Below are 26074 nucleotides of genomic sequence, written 5' to 3' on the forward strand. Positions count from 1 at the left end.
TATGGGCATTCGTCCATCTTCCATTTTCTTTTTTTGAAGTTGCTTATCTCTAACAATTACTTCATTAGCATTTTCAACGCCAAGGTGGAATGTTGTGCCTGTGAGGTCTTCGTCCGGAGTGGGGTAGGAGGTTAATTTATTGGCTTTGATGTAGTGGGTAACGTAGTTGATCTACATCTAGTGTTTTCCTTCTAGGGGTTGTGCTTACCTTAAGTAAAACTTTCTGGTACCGTGCTGTGTGATGCGATTGGATCCTTTCCCCCCGTTTTTCGACTAGGGAGTGGATGTTTCTCTCGTCTTTTGCTGATCATGGTACTTCATTCATATAGTTCTCCGGCAGCAACTGAGCTCTCAAGTTTATTTCCTCTAAACCGATGATTTTCTCTTCCTCCTTTGTTCGTTGTTCAGATGTTACACGATTTTAATGGGCAGACAAGATGTAGTGTGTTGATAACTTACTAGTGATCTTTATTACTCTGAGTCCATTTCTTCCTTATAATAATAGTCCTTGTGTTTGTTTTCCAGTATTTGGATTTAATGCTTGGTATTTTGTGACTCTAGGTTAAATTATACTATAAGGTGGAGATAAGCTAAGAGAAAAAATAGTTATAAAATGTTTCAAAATGTTTTTTAAATAGATAGATACGAAATCTGACACTAAATGGCTGAGCTTCAAGTTTTATCATAAAAGGAGATGACAAGTTTAGGGCACATTGTACATATGGCCACTGATTTGCATGATTTTAATCTTAATGGAAAGGCTAAAAGTGACTTTATAAAACTGAATTCTGAGTGTGTTAATACAGCAGGACGTAGAATCACCAAACATCCATGGGTCTCATATTGTGTACACTGCAGATCAGATGTTGCAAAAGCAGGGCCCAGGATACCCATCACAAAATAAAAATATTCACAACACGCTAAGTTATGTGTTAGCTACCTTCAACCTTTGGAAATAGAACTAATGTGATTTAGAGTTATTTATTCCGTTTTTAGACTTGGTAAACGTATTACATTTGCTTTCTATTTCAGATTATATGGGTCACCACTGAACATAGATTTATTTCCAGCTCTGATGGTAGAGGACCTAGTTCCCGGGAGCAGATTGGGACCAACTCTGATGTGTCTTTTAGCAGCTCAATTTAAAAACCTGCGAAATGGAGACAGGTAAAATTGAATTTTTTTTGCAAGAAACTGCATGCTCTACATGTTTTGTAAAATCTGTAATCACTGATAAATATCATGTGGTATACATTTATGAGAAGCATCTGATTCTGACTTTAAAGTTTTAATCTAGTTCTCACTAACACAGGGGAAACCAGATGTCAAACAAGAACTTGTTTCCACAAATCAGCAGCTCTGTAGATGCGATGTGGTTAAATGCTGTTCTGGTATCTCTAGATTAATAGAATGAGTCTATAAGAATGAAAAATCTGTCTTTGATATTTACAGTCGCAAATAATGTTATTTTAGCAGCAAACTCTCTTGCTATCCAATGTGAGGTGCAGACATTGCAAGTTGTTTTTCTTCGAAGAAGAGGTTTTTGTTTCGAGGTTACTCGACTCTCTTTCCCAAAACTCACAATGAACCTGGAGAATAACTCCACCTTGGACCATGACATTACAGAAGATAATCACTTAGCTCCAAGGACCAGAATATCATCCCTCAATACACAGAAACACTGTACAACCGCTGACTGAGGCGAAGTCCACACAGACCAGAGATTGTTTGAGAATAACAAGTGGAGAGCGATTTATGGAGCACACACTCTCCCAAACTTGCACAAACTACAACAGAAAGTTCCAGTGGCCAGAACATCACAGAGTTTGTAACCTTTGTTTACCAAGGGTCCACAAGAAAGTAAACTGTTCAGCATGCCAGGCCTTCACTAATAAAAGGCCTCCTGTTATTTGAGGGAATATCTGTGGCTACACTACAAAATGCAGCACTAGAGCTTTCCCATGGACTGAAAATCTGTGCTGAAAATGTTGAGGGCATCTGAGAGGCCAGACATAGTACGTGCCAGAATGTCTGTACTCAGAGGACTGATTACTTTAGAGAGCAAAAGTCTTCAGGATCCCCAGTGAAATCAGCACAAGGACAAAGAGTTCACTGAAGATGCCTGTCCAGTCCAAGGATTTGCCCTTTGGGGCTTGACCTCACGAGGAATCTCAACTCAAATCAAGCACAGGCCTCAAGAGTGCTAAGCCTCAAACCCCAAAGTGGAGCAGAAAAGGCCTCTAGAGATGGCACAACCAGTGTCCCTTTCGGAATCAACAGCCTACCTTGGCTCTGGAAATGCCCCTAAACCAGAGCACTAAGCCTGAATACCTAGAGACACCATCTTGGCACTGAGGCCCAGAAATGCATTCTTTGGCACTGAAATTGATGCCAAAGTTGACTTTGAAAAAAGGCATCAACATATGTGTCGAGTGAGCCAGCGCCCTCTCTAGAACTGCCAGAGCAGCCAGAGGTCATGCAGAGGAAAATAGACATTCAGTCTCACGCAGGGCTAATAACAGAGCAGCCCTCACAGCATGAGCAAGTCTAGTGTGACCCAGGAAGGAGCAGCTGACAGTGGGAGAGGCCATATCGGAGGAACTTGCATTGCTCCGCATGCCTAAAAGTCCAGTCCTTCGCCTGCAGTGCAGCTACCAGCAGACTCAACTTCACCACAACCACCTACGCACACTTTCTCGGATGTGTATGAAGAGCCTATCCCTGTTGATGATGATGAAGACTTTAAGCATGACAACAGTGTGGGCCTCCAGGCTAACCAATCTAATAAAGACTTCACCACCATTGACACTACAGCATATCATGACTGTCATCCAGAGGACTGTCACATTGGTGCAATGGCAGGTCGTTGGTTGAGAGGAGGGGAGGAGGTTATGCCTTAAATACTGCAGGACTCTTCATCTCCTCCCTCTGAGAAATCCAACAAACCATGAGAATATAGTGAATGTAAAAAAATCTTGGAATGTTGTTCAACTGTAAAGGACCCAGGTCTGGGAGAGTGTCCATAGGCATTCAAAGGGTTAAGGGTACACTTTTGTAGTGCAAGGGGAAAATTCAAAGGTACAAGCTATTTCCAGGCGTTACTTGTCATAAAAAGTACCACCCAGTGTCTTGGCACAAAACTTCCACTGTTGGTATTGAAAGAGGATATGCTAAAATGCAATCTGCTGAAATTGTGTATAAAGTTGAGGCACATGCACAGGACATGGCTGGGCTAGAAAAGTTGTAATTAGCAGTACAAGCCAAGATAATAGAGACAGTCTACTTTATGAGGCTAACTTGGACCTTGAATCAGAGATAGACTTAGAATTATCTTCTTCCAGTTCACTGTCTTCTCTACCCATAATACATCAAGACAACATTTTAACAAAAACACATAGTTAAATATAGTGGAGGGAGAGGTTTGGAAGAAGAGATTGATGGAAAGTGTATAAGGATCAAAGTAGGATAAAAGGAGGGGGTAGAATAAAAAAAAATGAAGAATATCAGAGGTGTTTAGGATGTCCTGATATTTGCTGCATCCCCAATATGGAACACAGAATTGTAACTGCTTTTCAAACTCCTCATGATCTTGAATAAAAAAGTGGGAGAGACTGTGTAAGCCATATAAACTAAACTGGAAGAAATTGCACAAAGGCTAAAAGTTCTAGCTTGGGTCAACGGAGAACTCACTCAAGCTGGTTCTGAAAGTAAAGCAAAAATACAAATCTCCTGCCTAATGTACCTGTAAAATAGGGGGAGCTGATGACCCATTTGTTTTTTCAGTTCCAGGTTCTCTGTGACCAAGTACATAGAGCACTAGTGTGCAATCAGAGCTGTAGTCAGCATGACAGCCAGCTTTCCAGAAGTGAGCTGACATCATCTGGAGTCTAATCTGAAGGTAAAGCTGTTTTATGAAGGAAGGACTGCATCCCTAACATGGAATGCCTGGAAGTGTATTGCCCGAGAGAAGGGAAGGAGTGAGAAACTCCTGCAGGAGAAGCGGAGTCATAGTAGGTCTACTCAGATGTACCGCCAACAGCCTAAGTAGAGTAGGACCCTGTTAAGACCAAGGGGCCCTGACCTCCAGCTAACTAACTATGTGCCCAGAAGAGGGCCTCTGTCCCGAAGACAACCACACTCCTGCCACCTCCAGATGCTGCCATATGGTCCTGAGTCTACTCTCAGGATTGGAGCAGAGGACTGGTGCACCTGCGGCCAACATGTTTTCTCTGCACAGAGAGGAGTACATGGACTGAAATACCAAAGTGTTAACTCTGGCTTACCACTGATAGGCATTTGGTGAGAGACCTAAGAATGATAGACTAAAGACACAGCACTACCACAAAGGAGGGAGCTTTCCACATATACAAACAAAGAGTGAGAAAAAGGGGTATCCTCATCTGGAAGACAGTAGTCTTGCACCACAGAATGAGTGCCTAAACATTTTTATTGTGTAGTATTATTTGTATTAAAGTTAGATTTTATAGAGGTAAATATTGGGTTGGACAAACATGTTATAATTTTTTTTTGTTTCTGTTGAATGTCAAGCTTGTTGTACGCCCCCCCTAACTAACCACTCTGAGAAGCCTATGACTTTTCATCATTGCTACCACTGAGAGACAAGTGCTGAAAGGGTTGTTCTTGCCTAGTTTGCAGTATGGACTCTTAGACATCAGATGCAAATGACCTCAGCCCCCAAGGCTGATGCCCAGTAGTCCTGATTTTTCCAATGTCCACAAGTTAGAGCAGACATTTTGCAAACAGTACAACAGGCTTGCCAAAACTGTAACTATAGCCTGAAGTATCTTAACCTTAATGCTTTTGTAGCAGTCTGGGCCTGTAATTCTAATCAAGCAGCTGGATGGTTTTCATTTTTCAAATTATAAAGATTGATTCAAGTAGCCATTCTCTTCCCCATAACAGCCCAGAATTAAGATTGATGGAGCCCACCCTATACAGGAAGTCAATTTCCTGAACCTAATTGTCAGATCGAAGGTTCTTCAGGATTAGTGTGATGATCAAAAGATCAACCTCTAGGTAGCTCCAATTCTGATTGCTGTTACGGCACATACATTTAGAGTGATAAAGGAAAGGGTGTGGGGTGGGAACAGCAAGGAGGGAGACCTGAACTAAAGAACAATATTGTGTGAATCCCGTTGCTTCATTAAGTGTGGGGATACCTCTGAGGATGAGGCGTGTGTGGGCATGAATCGCTCTCTTTGTTTTAAGCTATTTTCCCTTTTCTTTAGTTAATTGAGAAACTTCTAAGTCTGCACAGAAATGCTCCAGCAGAAACAAATAGGGTGTATGTCCTATTCACTTCCCATCCTTTACCTTTGGAACATTCACTCATCACAATCACAGCACTACAAAGGTACATACCACAATTTCAGTTTCTCTTGTTTGAAGGTGAGCCATATAATATCACTTCTGTCCCGTTTGTATTCTCTTTTGGGCAGGGTACGGAATGAACTTCACCTTCAAAGTGTCACTGTAATCTTTCAAAACAATGAGCACAATTGACACTATTGGAACTCACAGCACTTTTATGTGGGGATTTCCAGGAAAACTTGTCTTAAGTTTTCATCAGAACCACAAAATAACCTTAAATATAGGCTAACACTTCTACTCTACTGTTTGGTTAAAATTCACATTTTTCCTTGAAATTATTATTCCCCTGTAAGTGAGTAATTCCTTATAATGTTTTGAGACCTAGTGTTTGCACGCAGGGAGTGCAGGGTATTTCTTAGCCAATGTTACAGCAATAATAACAATCCACGAGCAGGACGCTCATATTCTATGTGGCAGAAATAGAATAAACAAAGAGCTGCTGTCTCTTTTCCTGATTGTTGGGCCGCTTCGGAGGTGCTCCGATCAGCGATCATGTTGCCAACAGTAACAGCGTGTCAGGCGCGGTCCCAGCGAGGCACAGGAACAAGAAAACCTTCTCCGTTGAAGTCCTGGAATAATGTGTGACAACCTAACAGAGGGGGCTTTTTCTATACCTGTGCCCTGGCAAATGGCCACTCGCAAAGGTAGTTGGGGCATGAAGTTCTACTCAAATCCTGAAACAAAGCAGAGAGTGTTAGCCTGAAAAGAAGGGACAATCTCAGTTTAAAGTCTGTACATTACTCTGTTGCTTTTTCAATACTTTCTCCCTGGCAACACTTTACATGACAATGACAGAAGTCTTTGTAGTGTAAAGTGTTGTCCTGATATTAAGACACCGGAATCACAAGGCACCACGCTGAGTCAGGAAGCACCTTGAACCTCACTGATGATGCCCACTAATACTAATAGCCCATTTGGAATTTTTTTTAACTCCAGCTTTAAAGTTACTGACTCTAACCCTTTTAAAAAAAGAATTTAGGGCTAGCAAGGTAATAGACTAAACAAATAAAGGAACTCGGGAATTATTTTCATTATGTTGCCGCGGCCAGCCAAACTAATTGGTAAACAATGCCATTTGTGCTCCATCGCAATACATTTCTTTAATACACCTTTGTAGTTACCTTTCACTACCAACCCTACATGAATAGTTAATTTAAACCTAGCTAGATAGCTTTGCTAATAATACGATTAAAGGATAGCAGATATGTTTCCACATTTAACTGCCTCATCTTCAATTGAAAATAACACATCCTTGATTGATGTTTTATAAATTGCAATATCATCATCAATCTTTGAGATAGATGATTTCCCTGTAAGCGTATAAGTAGGAATTTAAATTGCAAAATTCCTCTTCAATCCTCTGTTGTTCCTTTAAACTATTATGGCCCTCCACATTCCTGCTTACAATGTTCAAAATGAAAATATGTGGGCTGTACTTTTCTCAAGAGTTTTTTAATTGGTCTCTGATAAACCCACCACTACTTTTCATCTATTCTCTCAATTGTTATTATTGATTTTTAATGCACCCCAACCTTGCAACCACCTTTGCCCTCTCCCAGCTGCCCACTCTAGAACACCTGAAATGTGTTCTTAGACATTCAAAAGGCTAGAGGCAGGGCTCCTACTCAAAGAAGACACCTGAAACAAAATCAATTCAAGCCTGTTTTCTCCTTTTGTGGTTTTTGAAGAAAGGAAATCTTATTGTCACCTTCATATAGAATCTTGAAAATGCCTCTCTGTAACACTCGAAAGACGTGACTCTTGCACAATGCGAACTTGAACCCTAACATCTCTAAAATCAGTGAGTAGGAACTGCAGCTTCCTGCTGAATTGAGCTGTATTGAAAACAAAAGTCAGGGAATACATGGAGGTAAACCCTGCATATCCTTTGAATGCTTTTGCACCCCTTGGTCTCCAAGTTTGCTTCCTTAATACTACAGTCTTGAAAGAACTCCAACATTTTGTAAAGAGGACTACTCACGTTGGACTCTTAAAAAGGGAGTCTAGGAGCTCTCACGATTTTCATATCTTCATCTTTCTGTTCATCCTTACTTGGCTTCAACATTGTACAGTGAATAAGGTTGGTTAGAAAAGCAGACAGGACTGACTGGTCCCTCTTTTTGTCCCCATCCTTCGTGCTATTTCTTCCAGTTTAATTTCGATGTCTGACACATTCTCCCACATTTTCTATTTAAGATCATTTGGAGTTTGTAAAGTAGTTACAATTCTGTGCACCAAATTCGGAATACTCCAACTGTCAGGACATCCTAACTGCCTCTGATATTCTTCCCTTTTTTTATATTCGGCCTCCTTTTTTCCCCTTCTTTGATCCTTATCCCCATCTTATCAGTTTCTTCTTCCAATCCTCGCTCCTACACCATCTTTAGCTATCTGTTTTTATCATGTTGCTTTCATGGTCTCTCACTGGGTAACAAGTGTGCTACACTCAAAACTGTGGGGTGATTGATGAATTAAGAGTTTTTTTATAGTAGCAATGAATTGGACGAAATGCAGGGGGAAGAGATTACTTATGTAGTAAATATTGTTCAAATATATTAAGTTTAAAATAGGTCTGTTAAACAACTAAATCTGTGAAATGTTGGTAAGTGCATTTGTGTCTGTGAAATCTTTGTTACTTAAATATTTAACCCTTACATTATAACGGGGTAGTGATCAGTGGCTTTAACCAGCTCCTGCTTCTTACTTTGAACCAGAATAGGGCCACTCACTTATCTGGTCTTTTCTCTTATAAAGAGCATAACACATTTAAAGATCTCTGTAGATGGTTTCCCATTACAATTTTAATATTGGTATAATAAACTGACTTGTTTAAACAGCCATCCTCGGAATTATGTCAAAATAGATTTCAAAACTCAAGCAAATGCCATAAAACAAAGCTACACTCATTATTGGTGATTGTTAGTGAAGTGAGACCGGATAACGGTAATTGTTTTTTCTCTATACTGCATGCCCCCTGCATGTCAAAACATATGGAAATGATGAATCATAGCATAAATTACAAGGCATGACTTGAATTGGAATGCTATTGTTTAAGTTGATGAACTAAGAAACAAACTTTTTTGTGAGGCAACAGGTTGTGGTATGAGAATCCTGGAGTGTTCAATCCAGCACAGCTAACACAACTCAAGCAATCATCACTGGCTAGTATTTTGTGTGATAATGGAGACAACATAACCAGGGTGCAGCGAGATGTATTTAGAGTTGCTGAATTCCCTCACGGCTATGTTAGCTGTAAAGATATTCCAAGAGTGGACCTAAGGATGTGGCAAGACTGCTGTGAAGGTACGTCGTGTAGAGGTTTATACATGGATGTTTCCAATTTCTTTCTTCTTGCGTACTAATTCAATGAATTGTTGGAAATAATGAAGTTTCACTGGAAGTAAAGCTGGTAAAAGCGAAGCTATCAAAATACATGAAGGTAAGAACATGTATTCATTTGTCTACCGAAGGTTCAGAATGTATGATAACTTTAGTTGATGGCCAGGATATGCTTATAACAAAATAAACAGTATGCAATGAATATGAAAATTGTTTGGTTGACATGATTTCTCTTTGGATAGGAAAGGAGACTAATGTCAGGGTATTGCAGAATATTTCTTGGATCTCATTGTTGCAATCTGGATAGTCCTACCATGTTGGGTATTTTATTTGATATACTCTGGCTTCATATATTTATAGGTGCCATGATTCCCTATTTGACTTTGCAGGTCTGATCCATCCATACTACAAGCATGAAGAATTGTTATGTAAAGAAATTCACAAAATGAAAGGCACTTAAATCATTGCGGAACTGTCACATTCCACAAAAAGGCACTCCCACATAAAAATAAAGGTTAAAATTAATTCATCCATTCCTGCCCAAAAATGCTTTTTTAAAGTATGCTCTTGTTTCATCCATCCCCCTTTATTAAAATGCCACCACATTTTAGGTTAACCTGCTCTTGTGTCTCGTCCCTCTGCTTGTTTGTCAGATGTTACACACAATTCTGGCCATCCCTTGACATGGACATATTTAGGTATGCATCCTCAGTAGTCCCTACTAAAGCCATAAACTGTGAAGCCAGCAAGTTTGTTAGACCTCTTATCCTTAGGGTGGTGTTCCCCCAACTTTTTGCAAGCTTACCTCTACTTTTCGCTGTATGTTTTTGTTGGCCTTAGGACTCTGAGAACTTTATCACTGCTAACCATTGCTAAAGTGCATGTGCTTCTCCCCTAAACATAGTGGCATTGGTAAATACCTGATTGGCATATTTAGTTTACTTATAAGTCTAAAGTGGTATACCATATGCCCAGGGCCTATATCATAAATGCCACTAGGGGACCTGCAGCACTGATTGTGCCACCCACACAAATTGCCTTTTTAAACCTGTCTCAGACTTGCCATTGCAGTGCCGGTGTGTGCAGGTTACTGCCACTTCGACTTGGCATTCAAAACATCTTGCTAAGACTTAAACTCCCCTTTTATTACACATAAGTAAGCCCTAGGTAGCACTAAGGGCAGTGTGCTGTGTAACTAAAAGGTAGGACATGTGCTTTTAAGTTGTGCATGTCCAGGTAGTGACAAAAAGCTACATTCATTTTTCACTACTGTGAAGCCTACTCCTCTTATAGGCTAGCATTGAGAATTCTTTCAAATACCTTTAATCTGTAATTCCTGATTAGAAAGAAGTAGCTAAAACATGTTTCATATCTTTGGAAAGGTAATGATTAATCCTCTTTAATGGTAAAGTTGGACTCAAAATTACTATTTTAGAAATGCCACTTTTATAAAGTTAAAAATAACAATTGATGGACAGAATGCTGCACAATGTCAATCATTCATCCCAGTACAGACATCTGGGCCTAAATCCATGTTTTTTTTGCTCCCCATGCCATTTATAAATTTGACATTTCTGTGTTATCTTAGCGCTGTGTGACTGCAGCCAGTCTCCAATACATGTCTGGGCTGGGTGACAGTTACAGTTTGTGCATTCCCACTAGAAGGCCACAAACACAGAAAGGGTGGGTGTGACAGAGGACTTATCTGCATTCTGATAGCCTTCCTGGGCAGTAAGTGGGAGGGGGAGCTAACACATCTGAATAGGCTGTGTCCTGTCCCTACACAAAGGGCCAATTACCCCTCACAGATAGCCTAGCAGACATGGCTGGAATGAAAAGGGACCTGTGAACTTCACGGAGCAACTTTGAAGTCACCCGCACTTCAAAGGCACATTTGAGTATACGGACTGGGGGCTCTGACCCAACAAATTCTACTGGATCTGTGGAGAACTCTACCAGGAGTAAGGACTGCTGTGCTACAAGGATTGCCACTCTTCTTGTCTGACTGTTCTAATGAACTGCCTAACTGATGTGCTGAGCTGGCCCTGCTGCCTGCTAATCTCTGCTCTGCTGAGGGCAAGGACTGGACAGATCTCACTTGAACCCAAAGTGACATAGAGGGCTTGCTGCCTGTTTTCTGAAGTCTCAGGGTCATAACAGACTTCCTGTAGTTCTGCTGGTGCTGCTGGACTCTCCCATCTTTGAGTCCTGCCCTTGGCTGAGATGCTCCAGTCCTCATCATAAGAAGTAGGTTCTGCAGCTGTTTCGGCACCAACATCGATGCAGTCCAACCTTGCACCGATAGGAACCGACACATTGAACTTCGACGCCTATGCAGGAGCCATTCAACGACATGCCTGGGTGAACGGCATGGCTCCACGCCAACGGACAACGCGGCTCGAGATTGGCACAGCGCCTGCATCTTAAAGGGGTTCAATGCCGAAGCTTTCATTGATTGCACAGATCAGCACCAATGCTTTGCCTCCATCCAAGGGATCAGAGAGGACGCAGTGTTTCCTCGACTCCTCACATCGAGTCTTCAATGTTGACGCTTGCTCCATCCAAGGTACTTTGAGAGTGGGACCTGTCCGAGTCCTGTAGCCGTCTTGCCCATCATCGCGGTCGGCCTGAACTGTGGATTTACACTGGTCTAGCGTGACCTCAAGTAACCTCTTAGCACTATTACTTCTAATCACCATCTTTGGTTTATTCTTTAAAAATTCATAACCCCGGTTCTACTTACTGGATTTTTGTTGTGATCAAATATTCTTTATTTTTGCTAACCCTGCGTGGAGTCTTTTTGTGGGTGGGTGTGTGTGTTTCACAAATACTTTACACATTGCCTCCTTAAATAAGCCTGACTGCTCTGTGCCAAGCTACCAGTGGGTGAGCACAGGTTATCTTTTAGTGTGTATCTAGCTTACCCTGACAAGAGTGGTAGTTCCTGCTTGGACAGGGTGCATACCTCTGCCAACCAGACACCCCATTTCTAACCAGTGTATCCGTAGTCAATTTTTAAATGGCTATCTTATGCTTTGGGGATTTAACAGTTTAGACCTCCTAAAGTTGAACAGGCATCTTTTTTAATTACTGTGTGTGAAAGGAATGCATAGTCTCAGGGGGAGGGAAAGGAGAAGTTCTGTCAAATCAGGGCATTATTTATTGATTCTGTGAGTACAACAAAATGCTTAGCAATGCCCTCTGATACACCTATCTGCTCACCCACACTACTACAAACGGGAGCATTTGGGATATAATGTGTGCCTCTGTAAGCCAATTGGGGTATGCCTGGACTCTTTACACAGTGCACCTCGGTTTGGTCCACTATATACAGCTTCCTACATTTGGCTCCAGGGCCTGGCCCAACCCTCCGCCATGCAAGACCGAAGGCCCTGTGCAGTGTTGGGTTGGCTGCCTTAAGGTGTTGGCCACAGGTCAGGCCTTGTGGCCAAGCCCACACGCTGTGCGTAGCATGGGGTTGTGGCTGCAAGGCATGGAAGGGCACGGCCGAGGGGGTTGCATTTACATATGGTGATTAAATATAATGAAGTGACAAAGAGCCGAGCACAGGTAACACTTCTTTATTCAGGCCAACCGCTCTCTAACTGACAAGCAGATTGTCAACATTCCATTGTAAGCTTCAGAAGATACCAAGGAGAGAGGAATGCGGGGGTGGATGGAAAATACCAAAGGGGAGGGAAAGGGGAAGATACAACACATCTCCTTACCCAACATAACAATGACAAAAGCACGGAATATTACACAGCAACTCTATCCCCACTCCATACCTGACCATTTTCACATTCCATCACATTTCTCCCTTTGCTCATTATCTTTTGAGGAGGGAAGAATTTGCTCTGACCCAATTGTACCCTAGTGGGTTTCTTTATCACTGCATCATCGTTGGTGTTAACTTTTAAATCCTTCACACCATATTTCTTGTCATACCATCCTTTATAGCGGGATTGATGTTGCTGCACTTTTGCCTGACTTTTTGTTCTGTCGTAGACAACCGTCTTGCCCCCTTCAAGCCAAAGGGGGAACAACTTTGTTCCAGGTTCTCTCCCTCTCAACACCACAAAAGGAGAAATACCCGTCACCAAATTGGGTGCCGTGTGGTAAGCCCACAAGCAGTCTCTCAGGGAATTGTCTACATTGAACCCATTAGATATGGCCAGTTGGATATGTTCTTTGATCAAACGGTTCATCCTCTCCACTAGTCCATTGGCCTTGGGACAGTAGAGAGCCGTTTTCTCATGCTTGATGTTATGGTTCTTCAAAAAGACTAACATTTCCTCCGAAGTAAATTGTACCCCATTGTCAGTCACCAGAGTGGATGGTACTCCTTCATAACAAAACACTGAACTTAAGAAGGCAATGAGGTTCTTAGTTGTAGTGGAAGAAGTGAATTTGATATTGACCCAGTGGGAAGTATAATCCACCAGAACAAACATGAATCTCCTTTGGGGACCTAGAGTATCCATTGGGCCAATTATGTCCACAGCCAGTTTTGTCCATGGAACAGTAGGTACCTCCACAGGGGAAAGGGGAACCTTATGAGTAGATTTTACTTTGTCGCTTTTGGCACAATTACAGCAGTCCTTGACCTTCCATTCTACCCTAGAGTCTATCTTAGGAAACCAGAAACTGTTCCTCACTTTAGTTTTAGTGAAACTTCTCCCTAAGTGGCCTTCATGTGCCAGATCTATTATCCTGTCTCTGAGTGCTTCAGGTGGCACAATTTTGGAATTCCGATAGATTTTGTTACCCTGGATGTTCAACTCATTTCTAACTTCCCAGAATCCCTTTAAGCTCTCCGTAACATCGCTACATTTTCCCGGCCACCCATTTATGATGTATCTTTTAAGTGCCTCCATGTTGGAATCTTTCTCCATTCCCTCATTCCATTCCTCCTCAGTAAAAGAGGGTAAAAGAACAGAAAAAATAGGAGTGTCTAGGGGGTCTTCCTCAACATTGCTTGTAATGGGAGACCTGGATAAATAGTCCGCAAGGACATTGTCCTGACCAGGAAGGTATTCAATGCGAAAGTTATATTTCTCCAGCCCCAAGACCCATTTAGCTATCCTGGGGGACTCACAACTTACTTTTTTAGATGAAAAAATGTGCGTTAGGGGTTTGTGATCCGTACGGACCGTGAAAGAGCTTCCCCACAGAAAAAACTTAAAATGGCTGATGGCCCAGTAGCATGCCAAGGCTTCCCTCTCAATTACGGAATAATTCCGTTCAGGTTGGCTTAAGGTGCGTGAAGCGAAGGCTATGATGGTTTCCGTACCGTCTCCTTTCTGTAATAGAGTGGCCCCGAGACCTTTGTTGGATGCATCAGTGCATAAAATGGTCTTCTTCCTATGGTCAAAAGGGCCCAGAGCACGTGAGCTGATAATTTCTTTTCTCAGATTATTTATGGAGACAGAATGTTTTTCTTCCCATTTGAATTCACAATTTTTTTTTAACAATTCTCTTAATGAATCACATTTTTCTGCAAAATTGGGAATGAATTTAGCCATGTACTCTACCAGGCCTAAAAAGGACTTTAGCTCTTCCTTGTTCGTTGGTACAGGTGCGTTCTCGACTGCCTGAACCAGACTGAGTTTGGGTTTTATTCCTTCAAATGACAGATTGTGGCCCAAATAATCTACTTCCGTGACTTTGATTTTGCATTTTTCTTTTCTCACAGTAAGACCTGCTTTAGTTAGTCTAGTACACACTTCCCTAAATATAGAGTCATGTTCATTTCCATCTGCACCATAAACTAACACATCATCTTGGAAACACATACAGTTGGGAATTCCCTCTAGTACCCTTTGCATCATTTTTTGGAAGACAGCCGCCGCCGAAGCCAGACCGAACGGCATCCTTCCAAACATGTAGGTGCCAAAAGGCGTGGCAAATGCTGTTAGTGGCCTAGATTCCGGGTGGAGATCAACTTGATAATACGCCATGGAAAGATCTATTACTGAAAAGAATTTGGCTTTACCCATGGTGCATAACATTTCATTAATGTTTGGAAGAGGGAACCGTTCCACCCAAATGTTTTCATTAAGGCTGCGTAAGTCAATACAAAGACGAATTCCCTGTCCGTTGGCCTTGGAAGCTATGACAATTGGGGATACCCACTCTGATGCCTCAATGGGATAGATGACGCCTAGTTGGCACAACTTGTCGAGTTCCTCTTTCAATGGTTGTCTTAGGAGCAAAGGAACTTGACGGGTTTTATGCACCACAGGTTTAGCTCCTTGCTTAATTTTTATCTTATGCTGATAGTGTTTAAGTAATCCCAGGTTCTCAGAGAAAAGATTTGGGAATTCATTACAGAGGGGTGACTGTTCAATGGCTTCATTGATTAATTTGACCTGTTCCCTGCTATTAGGATCAAGGATAATGCCCAGTTCCCTCTGGTGACGCCACCCTAGAAGATTGGATCCTGAGCTAACCAGATAGACTTTACCCATCGTGGACCTACCTTTAAAATGAATTTGTGTCTCCACCATTCCCACTAATGGAATAGGGTCTCTGGTATAGCCATGGGGTGAAATGTCAGGTGTAGATATGACCATGCCATGCTCTTTCCCTATTTTCCTGAAATCATTCACATTTAACAAGGTAAAAGGCGAGCAGGAGTCTGCAAACATTTCAAAAGATTCACTATTTATGACTACATCGCATTTAGGGTATTCATTACCATTCCTTTCCACCAAACTCCTTACTTGGAACACATAACTAAGTTGATCCTCACTGGATGCACTGATGACTTTGACTTGACTAGGTTCGCTGTCCCTGCACACTCTAGCTAAATGTCCCCTTCTGTTACATTTTTTGCAATGAGCATTGCGAGCTGTGCACAATGGATTATTAGCTAGGTGATTACTACTGCCACATCTATAACATTTGAAATCATGTTGATCTTTTGGCCATTTCACAGAAGCCTCTCCTTTTTGTCTGACTTTAGGAGAATTCTTGTTAGGCCCATCAACCTGAACTGCTGCTACTACTTCCTCATTTATTTTGATTTCCTTCATACATTTGGCAGTGTGTTCAATAGACTGAGCTATAGAAATGGCCTCCTCTAAGGATGGATTTTTGGATAACAACTTCTCTTGAATTCTACTGTTACTTGTACATCTGACCAACTGGTCGCGAATGAGCGAATCATTTAGTTCCCCAAAATCACACCTTTGAGTTAGCCCTCTCAAAACAGCAATATAATTCTTAACAGACTCATTTTTTCCTTGGGACCTACTGAAAAATTTATGACGTTCAAGGACCACATTAATTTTGTCCCCAAAATGATTACCTAACTTTAACATAGTTATGTCATACACATCTAAATCATCTTCTTCCTCCAACTCAGGTTCTGGCAGAGTTTCATACACTTTTCGCCCATGAACACCAATATTGTGCAAGAGAAGGTGTTGTTTCCTTAAGGCGGAAAACCTTTCTCCCCCCATAGCAATTAAATAGGACTCAAATAGTTTAGTCCATTCCTTCCAATGGATCTCTGGATCTCCACAGTCATTTAGGAAGGAAGGTGGTTGGCAAATGCCTGGCGTGCCCATGTTTTACCCCAAAAAAAAAAAATGCAAACGAAAACACAGTGGCACAGGAATCCAACCACCACTGTTCCCCACAACGCTCTCCTCAAGGTTTAAAATGACTCCCCACAATAATTGCATGAACTAGTGCATAGAATAACAAGCTTATAGCATATAAACTTAAATCACTAACATGTATAATACGCAATGACCAGTAATGGATGTAGTAAGATAGTTCACCGCTAGTTAATAGTTTATGTAATTTCCAATTACGGAATCACCCACCACTCCTAAGAACGTTATGCAAGACACTGTGGGGAAAATGCAGACATGGCCAACCAGAAATGGTTCTGAGAAACTTATGAATTCTCTGGCGGGGTGAGGTAGATAATTTTACCCCTAACTTAAAGTAACAGGCCAGAAGAATAGAATGTCACAGTAAGATAATATGGCCAAAAAAAAAAAAAAAGTAGCAGGAAACGTAGACTCCTCGCAGGAAGGAAGCCGCTGACAGCGTATACAATATCAATCCTACCAGAACGAGAAGAATTGCTCCGAACAGGACCCTGAGAATAACGAAGCTTCAGTTGCAGAGGAACATCACCGAGTGCTGCAAACAGGATCCTGCAAAAAACGCGAAGTTCCAGCACACCGTAAGGACACCTCAGAAGAGAAGGGTGCCTACCGTGTGGTAACGCTGCAGGATTCCGCCGCCAGACACCTCCGTTGCCCACTACAATCTCCTGAGACGCCGCGTGAACCTCGCCCAGGGTGACGAAGGAGGCGTAACTACACCTCAACCAGCCTTGAGCTTGTAAACGCGGAAGCTGCCTCAAAGTGACCGCCCCCGAGGGCGTGAAAAACAAGGCAGACGAATTCACCAACCAGACCCTGTAACTCCGCCCGCTTGTGGGCGTGAGGAGGCGTAGCAGGTCGAAGAAACTGACAGGAAAAATTCTTCCACGTCGAATACCGATCGAGACACTGACGTGAATTCCTCCCAGCAGACGATTCACCAACCAGACCCTGTAACTCCGCCCGCTTGTGGGCGTGAGGAGGCGTAGCAGGTCGAAGAAACTGACAGAAAAAATTCTCCCACGTCGTATGCAGATCGAGACACTGACGTGAAATCCTTCCAGCCGTCAGTAGCCTTAGGAAGACGTGTGGGCAGTAGCGCAGGGAGCCCCTGGTCCAGCACAGTCAATTCACGAATATCACCGCTGTTCCTAGGTATCTGAGAGCAAATGAAAAGGGGAGTTGGCCTGATCTGCCCCCTCCACAGGATCGTCGCCAGTGTAATGAAGTGACAAAGAGCCGAGCACAGGTAACACTTCTTTATTCAGGCCAACCGCTCTCTAACTGACAAGCAGATTGTCAACATTCCATTGTAAGCTTCAGAAGATACCAAGGAGAGAGGAATGCGGGGGTGGATGGAAAATACCAAAGGGGAGGGAAAGGGGAAGATACAACAATAACTTTACATTTCAAAAACTACAAATTTACTGAAAAACACAAAGGTTAATGTTGGGTGTGATTTCAAAACAAAACTGTTTTTGAGGATAGTGCAAATTACGATGTTTAGTCGTCTAAATTAAGAATGCAGATTTATGATTTAGGAAGGTTAGAAAGTACGACACGAGGAAAAATGTCTGGGGATCCTTAGGATATGTAAATACTCATTGCCTGAAATGTTCTGGATATTTGCCTAAAAAGACATTTAGTATCCACAGGAGTTGGTTGTAGTCCGGATAAAAGTTTGGTTTTGCACATTCAAAAGTAATATTTACAAATTCTGTCCTCCTTTCAATCTCCCACATCCAGATAGCACACTTTTCCTCTCCCTCTCTAATGATCGAACGGTAAAGGATCTCATGAAGCATGCTTGTACATAAAGCTATTCCAGGTCAAAGTGATTCTGTATTTGAAGGCCATCATTGCCAATGGGTTATACTGCTTACCCCACTCTTGTGGTCTGGGTGAACATTGTCAACCATGGATTACTTTTCCTTTGGTTAGATTCTGGTGCTTTCTTTGAAGAAAGATGATTTGGTTTGCCCTGACAATGTATCATATGGTTTCTTTCTCATACACCGAAGCCAATATGTATGTTAAAAAAAAAAGAAAAAAAAGAAAGATTGCAGACTTGGTTAAGTACATCGGACCTGATGCCGTCCAGGCATGGAGGCCATAGAGAATGCTTTGACCCGTTGTTTTTTGCAATCTCTTATCTGTGTATACTTTTGTGCACCAGTTCACGAGATTTCTCTGCTCCATGTAAATAGTAATTTGAGTTATGTTCTGGATGAGACTTTATAACTGGCAATCCCCATTTACTTTGAGAAGCCATTGTACATTTTTACTGTGAACTTGGATTAGAGTAAAGTTTGGTTCTGTGTTCCTGGTGTCCAAGAATATACAAACAAATAATAGGTTAAAACAAGGATGTGCCCTAGTGGCGCAATTATTTTGCTTCCTTACATCTGACATGAGCCTGACATTAGCTAGAGCCGGATCTATGCCCCTTCCCCTGTTTGTCAGTGCTGAACCAACTATTGCTGGATGATACCACTCCGCTAGCCAGATAAATCTATGGTTGGTATTCAGTTAGTTTTAAATGCACTGTGGAAATGCAACACTGAACATGGTCCACAAATCTATATAAATAACAAGTGAAAAAACACATTTAGGAAATGCAGAATAACCTAAAGTGGACCTCTTCATACATAAAACCTAATGTACGGCCTTTGGACAGGAGAAATGTCTATATTGCCGATTTTGAGTATCCAGCAAATGGACGTATTTTCTAGGTGTGTGAAATTCACAAATTTACTTTTGCAAAATTCCATAACAATTGCACCTAGTTAAGGGAAATTAAAGTTTGTCATGTAATTCTATATTTTGGAGGGAGCTGCATACCTCTGTCAGTTTTTGACGCGAGGATGGATTTCTCACAAATAAAAGTTTGCAAAATACAATTGCTGCCAACAGCCGCTTTTTGTGTTCTGGTTGATAGTGTTGTTGCTTCGGTGTTGCGCTAGAATTTTGCTACGAATGACCGCGTGATTGATTACAAGTCTGGCGTAATTTCAGGTATTTATCATAACAAACATAATGTTGAAATCCTAAAATTACACCAGTGTAGTGGAAATTTTTCTCCGCGATAGTATTTTTAACATATACCTATTTGTAGGTTAATATTAATATAATGGCTAGTTATAGAAGAGCACTCCCTAAAATAACAAGCCTTTGCAATGCAACAGGTCTTGCATTTACGGGAGTTTGAGCTATTGGCATTGTAAATGACAATGCCTTTAATTTATGTTTTGGTTTTTGAAGCATAAATAAAACGCATTGTCATTTACAATGCCAATAGCTGTTTAATAAAAGGCTGCTATAGATGGAGAGCGTGCAAGATGTAACTGTATACTGAAGAGTACAGTTATGTGTATGGGGGTGTAGGAAAAGCTGAGCAAATAAGAGGTAAACACGGAAATGGGAGAATACGAAATCAGTGGAAACGAGGGACACATCGAGAAGGAGGCTGCAACAGAAGATGCGGGATAAAGAACAAGCGAAAGCGCACCATGCGGCCCTTGTGCAGAAACGCCGTGCCTGCACATCTTCTGTCCGTCCGTGTGCACGTTTTGGCAGTAAATCTGTGGCGGCACCGATCTGATGTCACGTGTAATCCCACGCCGTGCATTCACATCTTATGTCCATCCGCATGCACGCTTTGGAATCCATATTGATTCCAAAAGGCCCTCGCATGGCGAGAGCAGCACATGCGTGCTGCTAACACCAGACGAGACCTAAAAAAAACAATCACTCTTAATTTGCAATAACTTTGGGGGATGAACTTGCAAGCCCGACAGGGCCGCCCTTGCTGAAAGTGATCATTTGTGTGCCGCGCCGAGTTTGTCGACCATGATCTCTTTTGTTTAGTTCATCTAATCCTTTCTCACTGAATTGATTCACCTTGCATTTAGCCTGTTTTCAACGGCTGTCAATTTAAAATAAGCAGTTTAGGAATACATGTTTAGATTAAGGCGTGCCCAATAGTAACACTTTAAATCGAAACTTTCACAGCTAGAGTGCCTCTCCTGCCAATTCTTGGCATGATCATATGTTAATATCTGTATAGTATTTATGAGCCTGAATTATGAATGAAATACAAAGCACCAGCATACCTACTAAAAGAGTTACTTTACACTTGTTGTGTGACTTTGTGACGTGCAGGGCCTCATGACATACTTTGTTTACTTTGAGAGCAGCCTTGTTGACAAACTGCTTCTGTTTGCAAACGATTTGGAGCAGATTATTTAAACTGTTGATGCGACCGCCACAGCTGCTTAACCTCTCAGAGTGAAGGCTCCCCTTGGCGCTAGCTGGACAGCTATTTCTAAGGAAATCAGCATTGAATCCAAACTCGCCTATGAGAGAGCTACTGAGTTAGCCAAAGTGTTTCAACCATGTTCTACACCAGTTTCGCTGCTGCACAGCATGGCTAAAAGTTAGTGGCATAGAGGAGAGTGGCACAGAGAGGCATAGAGTTCAGTGTCGTGAGTGGAGTTGCATGAAGTGGTGTGCAGTGTCTGGTATGTCGTGCAGTAGCATAGAGTGGAGTAGAGTGTTGTAGAGTGGAGTCAGGTGGCGTGAAGTGGCCTAAAGTGGAGTGACGTAGGGTGAAGTACAGTGGAGTGGAGTATGCCAAGGCGAACATACAATATGTCAGTGACAGAAATGTTTTTAGCCTGCACTTGTGATTTATCTGTGCTCAATAGTTTGATCAGCGTATTCAATGTGTGCTGCCTTGTGACGGAACCTGCTCGTTTCCGTGTAATAACTATTCAAGAGAGGTGCACAAGATCTGCGCATGCAACACAATGCACTCTAATACGTACCTCTAGGGTTCCTTCAAATAAAATGAACAATTCCAAAAATTAAATACAATGAAACTATCACTTGTTCGAATGCTTTATCTAGATATATAATCTTCATTTGCAACTATTTTAACAGTCAGATTTAAACATAATCACATGCTTAATTATGCTCGCTAGGGATTACATTGTACAGTTTCATTAGGTCAGCTGAGCTTGTATGATGATTCCGAATGCATTTCAGGTTATTAACCCTTCATCAGGGGAACTGTCAAAGTAATGATAATGTACATTCATATTAATACCCCAGGAACAGTTAATCAATAATACATATCTCTGCATGCATATTTCAATCACTGTGGGCTTATCTGCACGTATTTTATGAGAAGTGTGTCTAGGTCTGGACTCCAACATCACATGCAACCGGTGAGAGACCCATGCTGATAAAAGGATTCGGAAAATGTAGATGATTTGGAAAGTGTACCTGCGTGAAACAACACATTGGTATGCCGATACGTGACACTCCTGTGCGAATAGAGAACAGGCCGTCACCTTAAACCATGTGCTCTGTGAAATGAATGTGGTTACAAAACCTTAAACGCACCAAAAAACTCAATGTTCTGCAATTACGGCAAACCGCTTACAGGACTTATACAGAACTTCTGAAAAAAGTAAAGCTCTTCTCTTAAACAAAAGAATGCCATAACCCGAAAATTAAACACATATGTCGCAGCAAGTTAAAGCTGCCTCAAAGTACCCCCACGAAGAACTTCTCAGTAAGCCGAAGCCTTAGAACATATTCGAGACTGCCAACTGTGATACTCATGTTTGGACTTACCAACATCCAAGTTCAACACCTTTAGGGAATCAATATCCATGTACCTGTAACTTCCGTTGTGTGCAGATGAAAGATTAGTCAGACGTGACTCTCGTGATTCACTCGACGCGTTGTATTGCGTACGCCCTTCTGAAGCATGATAACATTTGTTGCGGTAATGGAGTGCGAAAACAGACTCAACAGAGCGAAACAAAACTAAAGAAAAGACTAAACTCAGTTGGATCGGAAAAAAGACTTGACCATTTGCAGGCGGACATACCGTTGTGATATCGATACCAACATCATTACTGGTAAAAACAGCAGCGAATGAATGCATGCATCATCAAAATAAAAATCGAAAATAGAGAAATCTCATGTGAATGTAAATCACATGTTAGAAAACCAAGTGATAACCTGAGAATAACCAGTGAAAGGAAGATCCCAAGTTGAAAGGTAGAATTGGAAGGAACCCTAGGGGTCCACAGTAGTACAATAAATGGGCCATGGATACGTCAGCCATAGTCATTGGTACCCCTAAAAATTCCCTCCGATATACAAGGGTCTGCATTTTGCCATTGCCACTCATTATAAAATAAGTACAAGATCTCTTATGACAAGAATTACTTCAAATATCAGTTCCAAAATGTTGCAATGGATCCATCGTATTATGCTAAGAATCATGTGCATCATGTCAGGTACTTCAACCAGGTGTGGTGGTGTGTGTTCTATGTCCCTGAAGTTGGGTATGACTGGGCTAGCGGCTTTCCAAATTAGGTAGTTGGAGTCCCCACAGCCAGGTCTTAGTAAAAGCATGTCAGTGCCTGCAGTTTGCCATAGGTAACACCTCCAATCCATATGCCATTAGTGCTCTTATCCATAAGGCAAGAATAACCTCCAGTATGCCAGACCTGCAGCACACTTGCAAGCATAACACATGTACTCTTGCACACAAATACATACTCACCACACATTCACTCAAACACTCAGTTTCACACACTCATTCTCACTATATCTCGTGCCCTCTCGTACATTTGTACTCTGTCACATCCATACACACAAACTGCCACTCACACTTCCATTAGTCAGTCTGCTTTTATTGTGTTAGTAAATCTTGCCTTGCTGCTTATGCTATGCCTGTCTTGCCTTTTAGTGAAGCTTAATAAAAGCATTCTCTATACACTACTCAAAAATAATACCATATCACCCTGTCAATGTTTGTTATACGTATGATGTGAATAAAAACTACACTTCCTTAATAGCTGTATGGGGCTTATATTTGGTTTCACATGTGGATCAAGCAGTTACAGCACCGTAAATTAACTAATCCACTTTCTAAAATGTAATATCACAGCCTCCAGTTGATCTTATGAACCACTTAACTTCTTCGGCAACCATGGATTTTATTCAGTAACACTTGCATTTCAGAACCAACGTACAATGTAAAAAAAAATAACTATGTCACGGAACAAAGCATTTTGGTGAATGGAAAGCCCGGACTGGCTGAAGGTGTCACACGATTCTCAATCCAACACCATACCCCCAAACCCTGAACCTAGTGTCTCTCCTCATGCCATCCCACATCTTCTGTCCTCTCTCTCCTCTTGCACCAACCCCGTTGTAGCAGATGGAATTAAGTAGCTATTTAGTACAACGTAAAGAGCGGGTATTCTGTTGGCGCCTGTGTAAAAATATGTGTAGATTTATGAGAGTTGTGTAATTTTTATATGTGCACCATAAGTGTCAATCAGTATTTTTTTAGCATGACTACTCACCTGCGTGGTTCTCAAGGCGCTGTGGGGGGCAGCAGATGCTACTGGGTGCTGAGGTTCAGTCGAAAAGCCAGGTCTTGAGATCCTTCCTTAATTGGGGCAGCAACAGGGATAGCCTGAAGTGGAGAGACAGGGTGTTCCAGGTTTTTGCGGCGAGGTAGGAAAAGGATCTTCCTCCGGTTCTGGTCTTGCAGATCCGAGGGACGGTGGCAAAGGCCAGTTCAGTGGAGCGGAGGTGTCTGGTGAGTTGTGGAATGAGAGACGGTGGTTCAGGTATGCTAGTCCGGTATCATGGAGGTCTTTGTAGGCATGTGTGAGGAGCTTGATCGTGACTCTTCTGTTGACTGGGAGCCAGTGGAGTTCTTGCAGGTGTTCAGAGATGTGGCTGCAGTGGGGGATGTTGAGGACCAGTTCGGCTGTGGCGTTCTGAACATTCTGTAGTTTCCTGAGGAGTTCCTGGGTGATGCTTGCGAAGAGTGTGTTGCCGTAGTCAAGTCTGCTGCTGATGAGTGCGTGGATGACAGTCTTTCTGGCCTCTGTGGGGATTCATCTGAAGGTCTTTTGAAGCCTGCGAAGAGTGTGGAAGCATGATGAGGAGATAGCATTGATGTGGCAGTTTATTGTGAGTGAGGAGTCCAGTATGATACTGAGGTTTTGTGCATGGTCCCTGGGTGTGCGAGGGGGTTGCTAACGTGGAGGGCCACCAGGAGTTTTCCCAAGCAGAGGTGTTGGGTCTCAGGATGAGGACTTCGGTCTTGTCCAAGTTGAGCTTTAGGCAGCTGTCTCTCATCCAGGTAGCGTATTGGAAGTTATTTTTGGGAATTGCGGTTTTTGTTGGCGAGGTAGAGGATCAGCTGAGTGTCATCGGCATAGGAGATGATGTTGAGTCCATGGTTCCTGGCTATGGCTGCGAGCTGGGCCATGTAGACGCTAAAGGGGGTGGGGCTCAGGGAAGAGGCCTGGGAGACTCCGCAGCTGAACTCTGTGGGTTCTGAAAGGAACTGTGGTAGTCTGACTCGCTGTGTTCTAATGGTGAGGAAGGAACAGAACAAGTCGATGGCTTTGTCACAGATGCTGCCTTCGTGGAGTCTCATGCTTAGAGTGCAGTGGGAGACTGTGTTGAAGGCAGACGAGAGGCCCAGGAGAATGAGGGCTGCCCTTTCTCCCCGGTCGAGGAGGGAGCGGATTTCATTGTTGTTGGCGAGGAGGCTCGTCCTGGTGCTGTGGTTGCTTTGGAAGCTGGATTGAGAGGGATCCAGGGCATAGTTGGCTTCGATGAACTCTGAGAGTTGGGCGTTGATGGCCTTCTCGATGGCCTTGGCCGGGAAGGAGAGCAGGGAGATGGGTCTCAAATTCTTGAGGTCTGTCGTGTTGGCGGACGGTTTCTTCAGCAGGGGGTTGATTTCTGTAGGTTTCCAGTCATCGGGGAAGGTGGCCGTTCCTATGGAGCAGTTGATGGTGCAGCATAAATCTGGAGCGATGGAGGTGGCGGCTCTGTGGAAGATGTGGTGCGGGCCATGGTCCGAGTGTGCTCCAGAGTGAATGCTGTTTATGGTCTTGAGAGTGTCATCAGTGGTGAGAAGGGTCCAGTTAAGCAGGATCTGTTGGGGCGTGGCGTCGCCGTATGTGGGAGGAGGAGTGATGGGCGGGTCTTGGGTGTGCTCATGTAAGTGCTGGTTAATACTGTGAGTGAGTGCTGCGTGAGTGGTGCGTGTGTGGGGTGAAAAACGTCCCGATGTGAGTGTAGAGTGAGCTGCATGAATTTAATGTGAGAGGAGGACCCATGTGAGTATCGGGTGAGAGGAGTGTGTGCAGGGTGATAGGAGTGAGTGCAGGGTAGTGTGAGTGGTGTAGATGAAGGGTGAATGGTGTGCTTGTGTTTGGGTTCAGGGTAAGTGGTAAGAGTGTAGGGTGAGCTGTGAGAATCATTGGTGAGCGCATGTGAGAGAAGTTAGTGCAGGGTGAGTGGTGTATCCCTGTGAGTTCAGCAGGCTATTGTAACTGTTTGCAGGAAACATGAATGGAGTGCAGGCTGAGATGTGTCCTTGTGAGTGCAGCGCGAGTAGTGTGACTCCAGGGTGAGTGATGTGCCTGTTTGAGTGGTGTGAGCTCAAGGGGAGTGGTATGCCCATGTTAGTGAAGGGAATTCTGTGTGAGTGACAGAACTGTCTGTGCGTGCATGGTGAGGAATGTGCCAGTGTGATAGGGTAAGAAGACTGACTGCAGGATGAGTGGCGTGACCACATTAGTGTGGGTGTGGGTGAAAATGCACAGCGGAATGAAAGAATGTATGGTGAGTGGTGTGCATGTTTGAGTGAGATTGCAGGGTGA

The 26074-nt window shown here is 42.7% G+C and overlaps 1 protein-coding gene across 2 annotated transcripts in view; it reads left to right on the forward strand.

Annotated features, from left to right (window-relative positions):
- Nucleotides 1-26074, forward strand: part of PXDN (peroxidasin) — a 565162-nt gene that overhangs the window by 499815 nt on the left and 39273 nt on the right. For both annotated transcript variants that reach the window (XM_085610787.1, XM_085610786.1), the window contains 2 exons: nucleotides 1033-1167; nucleotides 8486-8694. In XM_085610787.1, coding sequence (XP_085466913.1) covers nucleotides 1033-1167; nucleotides 8486-8694 — 344 coding nt within the window. The remainder of the gene's footprint in view (nucleotides 1-1032; nucleotides 1168-8485; nucleotides 8695-26074) is intronic.

This window comes from Triturus cristatus, chromosome 6 (assembly GCF_964204655.1).
Source record: "Triturus cristatus chromosome 6, aTriCri1.1, whole genome shotgun sequence".
Taxonomy (NCBI): Eukaryota; Metazoa; Chordata; class Amphibia; order Caudata; family Salamandridae; genus Triturus; species Triturus cristatus.